This window comes from Triticum dicoccoides, chromosome 7B, assembly GCF_002162155.2.
Source record: "Triticum dicoccoides isolate Atlit2015 ecotype Zavitan chromosome 7B, WEW_v2.0, whole genome shotgun sequence".
Taxonomy (NCBI): Eukaryota; Viridiplantae; Streptophyta; class Magnoliopsida; order Poales; family Poaceae; genus Triticum; species Triticum dicoccoides.
Window position 1 is genome coordinate 154,449,279 of NC_041393.1, and position 6,273 is coordinate 154,455,551.

General features: G+C 49.9%; 1 protein-coding gene across 1 annotated transcript; it reads right to left on the reverse strand.

The window, feature by feature from the left end:
* Positions 1 to 4,842: 4,842 nt before the first annotated feature.
* On the reverse strand, positions 4,843 to 5,964 carry LOC119341262 (nuclear transcription factor Y subunit B-8-like). Its single transcript, XM_037613145.1, has one exon. The coding sequence runs from the start codon at positions 5,896 to 5,898 to the stop codon at positions 5,056 to 5,058; it is 843 nt and encodes a 280-aa protein (XP_037469042.1). The 5' UTR covers positions 5,899 to 5,964; the 3' UTR covers positions 4,843 to 5,055.
* Between the last annotated feature and the right edge of the window lie 309 nt (positions 5,965 to 6,273).

Here is a 6,273-nt window from a genome sequence, read left to right on the forward strand (position 1 = left end):
AGCTACGCCCTAGAGCTTTGGATGGGCTGTTTCCCACGCCCCTCCGCCTATATATAGAGGGGAGGGGCGCCCCAAGAGGAGAAACCAAGCCCTTGGCGCCCCTCTCTCTCTTGTTACTCCATAGTCCCACCGCCTCGTCCCGACGACGCTTAACAAAGCGCTGTCGGTGCTCCACCACCACCATCACCACCACACCGTTGTGTTGCTTGTGAACACATATACTTCTCTTCTCCCGCTTGCTGGATTAAGAAGGAGGAGATGTCATCGAGCCGCACGTGTGCTAAACTCGGGGTGTCTTCTGTTTGGTACTAGATCGGTTGGATCGTGATTGGATCACGAAGACTATGACTACATCAACCGCGTGATAAATGCTTCCGCTTAGCAATCTACAAGGGTATGTAGATGCTCTCCCCCTCTCGTAGCTATGCATCTCCGTGGATAGTTCTTGCGTGTGCGTAGAAAGTTTTTGTTTTTCATACAACGTTCCCCAACACCCCGCACCCTGTTCCACCTTGCCGCGTCACCGGTTCCCCGGATCAGATGAGTTGACTCGCCACTAGTCGTTGTCGCCGATCTGGGATCCACCACCGTAGTGCCACCGCCCAAGCCGCCAGCGAGTACTTGTGTTTGTGCTTTGGGATGCGCTATGCATAGTTGGTTCATGCAGCATTCGTATTTGTGATTGTAGATGGAATTGAGCCCTCGTGAGAGGTTTTTGCTCGACGATTCGCCCAAGTCGGACAACTTGGATGTTGAGATGCTGCTTGAGAACCATCGGCATCAGATGTTGGTGATGGCCCTCACCATGAAGGAGCACGGAGATGAGAATTGAAACAGAGGGTGAGGATCGACCATCGGCCGTCTTTGCATTCCATGAAATCGCCATCTCGGGAACGAGATGTTGATGCAAGACTACTTCGCGGACAATCCAACATATCCGCCGCACATCTTTTGGAAAAGGTACCGAATGAGCCGATCCCTCTTTGTAAAAATAGTGCAATCTTGCAAGGCCAATTGTCGGTATTTTACTCAAAGACGAAGTGTCGCGGGCTTGAAGGGATTTAGTGCATATCAAAAAATCTCGGCAGCTATGCGGGTAATTGCATACGGCATTCCGGCAGACTATGTCAATGAGTACGTTTGCATTGGTGAAGATACTACAATCAAGTCAGTGCGTATGTTTGCAAGTGATCATCCGTGTCTTTGGTCCTGAATATCTTCAGGCACCCAATGAGGAAGACACAAAAAAGTTTATGGCAACAAGTGAGAGAAGAGGTTGGCCTGGCATGCTAGGAATCATTGATTGTATGCATTGGACTTGGAAAAACTGTCCGAAGGCATGGCAGGGAATGTATTATGGCAAGTCTCATGATGCAACAATTGTGCTAGAGGCCGTAGCATCCAAGGATATATGGATTTGACATTGGTTTTTTCGTATGTCATGTACTCTCAATGATATCAATGTGTTGCAACGGTCACATTTGTTTGCTAGGCTTGCTAGTGGTGATGCTCCTGCTTGCAACTACACTATCAATGGGCATGAATACACAAAGGAGTACTATCTTGCAAATGGTATATATCTACCCTTCTTGATGCACATTTGTCAAGAGCATCAAAGACACCAAAACTAGGAAACAATGTGAATTTGCAAGGGTACAAGAGGCAGCCCGAAAAGATATTGAAAGAGCATTCGGGGTTTGGCAATCTAGGTTTGCCATTGTTCGTGAACCTGCTCGTTTTTGGGAAAAGCGATCATCATGACCCTTTATGTTATTCTTCACAATATGATTCTCGAAGATAAGAGAGGCATGCACATGAAGTTCTTCTATGACAATGTGGGTAGCCGTGTCAAACAAGCTAGAGACCCTAAACACATTAGAGCATTCCTTCATACCTACAAGGCGATTGATAATGCAAACACCCACTTTCAGTTTTAGGAGGATCTCATTGAGCACCATTGGCAAAGAGGTGGGCAGTAACACATTCCACTTTTGCATTTAATTCATGTGTAATTTGTATTCGGGACAAGTTTTGTATTGAATTATTTAGTTTGTTTTGGTGATTCCAATAATTATTGTAATTTGGACGATTGTTGTATTGTAATATTGACACTTTATCTTATATTGAATTAATAATTCTGAATATGTGGCATATGTGTCAAATTCAGATAAAACCCCATCTAATTTAGGGACGGCACGGGCGCCAGCCGAGAAGACCCCTCATAGCGGAACTGTAAAATGGAATATCCGCAAATATTATGTTTTATAGTTCTGCTATGCGGGGTCTGCTTGCCCATCGTCCGCGCTGGCCCGCAAAACCGTTTTTCGCGAACTGTAAACGAGTTTTGCGGGTCGGCGATATACGAGGTTTGCTAGAGATGCTCTAACTAGTGCCATTTTCTGTTAACTTGGTAAGTTTTGGGTAGCTAAGCAAACATGGCAACTTAAGTCAACATGACAGGATATGGTAAACTGCATATTTTGGCAAGTGTTGTGCATGAAAACTTGGTAATTTAATCATCTATCATACCACAACTAAGAAAAAATGTACTATGTAGTAGATCCACCCATATTTTGTTGCTACTTTTATTATGACATATTGTAATTCTACGTTGTGGAATATGGTAACTTATGCATTGGGTCTTGAGATGTATTTCTTCTCTTGCAATGGGAAACCAGGCTCACATTTTTTGTCGGATACATTTGTTTTCTAGGATGGTAATTTATCACACCATCAAGATGGTAGCATATGCTCATAACACTTGGCAACATTTCGTACATTACTGACGGCATCATCTTTTCGTACTCCGGTGATTTTGGTTTCTAGATGGGGTCGGGGAGGGAAGAACCAGTCGAAGGGTTGTTGCATCTTATCTTTAGGAAGGTATGGAAGTGATGATGAAAAGTAGGGGGTGACATAAGGGAGAATTTAGGATCCGCATATGTGGAAAAGTATGTTACCTACCTAGATGGAGTGGATTTTTCACTCACCTAAATTGTGACTTGGCTTGATGCTGGACTGGTGTACGGAAGGGGATGCACGCTCATGCAGTGCGTCTCACACGAGTGAGGCATTCCACACATTCTTTGTGCACGCATGACACGTCACGCTACCAAGATAGCGAGCACACGTTCGCGCTATAGTACATTTGACAAGTTACTACCGAGCATCCAGAGTTTGTATACCATTACATCAAGAGAACCAGGAGTGCTTTCTTTTTGGGTAAATGTTTATAATGGAGCGGCCGATCCATCCTTACGTTGGTCGCCTCCCACGCCGCCCACGCAGTCATGTGTCCCTACCTGTACCACACACACCTTATCTCCTCCTTTGAAAATTACTTGCCTTTTCATCTCTCCGCCGAATAAACTTTCCCCCTCCCCCCTCTCTCCCCATATCTCCGTCTCGCTCTCTTCTTCTAGCTCTTGACTTCTACTGGTGGCCAACCCTCGAGCCACTCTCTCCCCGGAGTGTCCTTCATTCACTGCTTCCGGTGCTATGCCATCGCCCCTGCCCGCATGGCTGCTACAACAGTTTGCGAGCGAATTGTCGCCTTCTTCGTCCCCACACTCGTCCAGAATTAGGTTCGTCGCCTCTCTCTCTCTCTCTCTCTCTCTCTCTCTCTCTCTCTCTCTCTCTCTCTCTCTCTCTCTCTCTCTCTCTCTCACGTGCACGCGTTGCGAGCGCTAGTCACCGTTGTCCCTATCTATTGCAAGACAACCTGATGCATGGCCTGAGGTCGCTGTTGCTAGGCCGACCAGCCGAAGCGTCGGCAGGTGGTCACGTGATGATTCGGGTTGCACTGTTGCGTGTTGTGAGCGCGGGTAGGTGTGCTTTGAGTGGCGCCGGTCTAGGCTACAAGAGGCGGGCATCGGTTATATGAGGGCGACTGTCGATGTTGAGATCGACGACAATGATGTGCAACCGTGAGGTGACTATTGCGAGCGACAGGAGACGATCGATGACTGTTCTGGAGGCGAGGACGGTATTGCTATGGTGAATCGCCGTGTATGCCACAAGGCCCAGTGGTAAACGGTGAGACGATGGACGGCTGCCATGGCGAGGACAGTGATGCTGCGAAGGCGGGCGGTGGATGGTGCGACGAGAAGCGATGGCCATGGAGGATTGTGATGCTGCGACGACGGGCAGTGGATGCTGCAAGCGGGGCGGCGGATGATGCAAGAGCCTCGGTGATGCTATGATGGTTGGTGACGGGAGCTACAACGGCAAACCACATTGGCTGCTAGCCGCACAACAGTCGCTGCGAGGCACACGTTGCTACGTTTTTTTTCCTGCGTATGCACGTGCGGTTTGCTGAGAGGGAAGTTCACGCAAGTCTATCAATGACGCCGCACGCGACGATGTTCTTTCCACCGTTCCAGGCCAGCCTGGGGCGCGCGCCCCATCAGTGCACCAACGTCAGGCAGTTTCCTTTCCAGCTACGCGCGCAAGATGTTCATGACCACTTTGCTAACCGACACACATACACACGTACATGTGGCTAGAGATAGATAGATATATAGATAGATAGATAGATAGATAGAGATAGAGAGAGTATGACTTTTGTTTTAGCGTGAGAGACCATATGACCCGTGAACATGACATCTTCATGACGTTATAAGAAGCTTCAATTTGCAACAAAAAATATTGTGTACTGCATTCTGTCGCATACTTAATTATTGGATGACCGTGAATATGACATGCTCATGACATCATACGCAGGTCTAATTTGCAATACAAAATATTATGTATTACGGTGTGCATCACAATGATGCAGAAGTCGGAAACCTTTCTCGAAACAAATGCGGTTTTTCACCCGATCATCAATTACGAGTAGCCAAATTAAGCAAAACCAAATTAAGCGACGATAACTTCAACAGCAAAGAGTACATGAATTACTAGAGGACAAGTCCACATTAGATAAGCAATACATGAATTACTAGAGGACAAGCCCACATTAGATAAGCACTACGCACACACAAACCATGGCCGGATCGACACGGCAAATTATTACAGTACACAGGACGCAGAAGCTAACGCGCGCCGCGCACGCGACTAGCCAGATTGGACGGGCTTGTCATGCGATTCTTCTGCTGCTGGCTCAGGCTCTGGCTCCCCCATGCCCTCCCCCGGTGCCGGCACGCCGTTGGACGAGCTCTCCTCGTCGCCAATGGCGGCTCCTCCGTTGCTGCTACCTGCGCCGTACGCTCCTTCCTCGTACCCGTACCCGTAGTATTGCTGGGCCATGACACGCTCTCCGCCGAACACCTGGTACTGCCCGCCGACGTTGGCCCGCACGGGCGCCATTCCGACGGCGTACCCGTGCACTGGAGCCCGGGGCCCATAGATGCCCCGCTGCATCTGAACCTGCACCGGAGCCGGGGGAGCGTACACAGGCCGCTGCATCTGATTCTCAACCTGCAACGGAGCCGGGGGCGCGTACATCGGGCGCTGAGCCTGCAGCGGCACGGCGTGGATCACGGGCGGGGCCGCGCGGGGAGGCGCACTCGTCACGGCGCGGCTGTCGCCTGCAGCGGCACCACCTGTCCCCGCCTCGGGGTCGCGCATGCGGTGCAGGAAGACGCTGAGGGGCACGACGTAGTCGTCGAAGCCGAGGCGGTTTAGGGCCCACACGATGTCTTCGGCGTTGACGGTCTTGCGGTGCTGCATGCGGCACCGTTCGTTGGCCTCGCCGGTGACGAAGCTGATGAACTCGGACACGCATTCCTGAATCGCCTCCTTGGCGTCGTCGGAGATCTTGGCGTGGGCAGGGAGCGCACGGCGCATGATGCGGATCACGTTCGCGATCGGCATCAGCCGGTCCTGCTCCCGCACCACCGGCGTCCCCTGGGTAGGTGCCGGCGCCGCTGGTCCGTTGGGGACGCCGTCGTTCTCCATGTCTAGGGCTAGCCAAGGTGCAATGCAGGTAGTCGCACTCGCACTTGGCTTTAGGGCTTTGCTGATTGAGTTTGTAAGTGCCGTGCTTCCGATCGAGTTGCTTCAGTGTGTTAAATAGGCTGAGATAGGTATTAGGTGCTGGCTTAGCTGTCCTTTGTGTTACGGATCAAACGACAAGTGTCCATTGAGTGGTTCGGGCAAAGACATGTACTCATGCATGAGGCTATTAATCAGAGGAAAACGATAAACATACGTATAAATGTGATTACAACCGTTGGTGGTGAGGGCCGTAGTTTTTCTTTTTCTTTTCTCATGACCTGTAGACAGGTCATTTTGGAACTGAAATGGCACATTAAGGGCATGAGCTACGGAGGC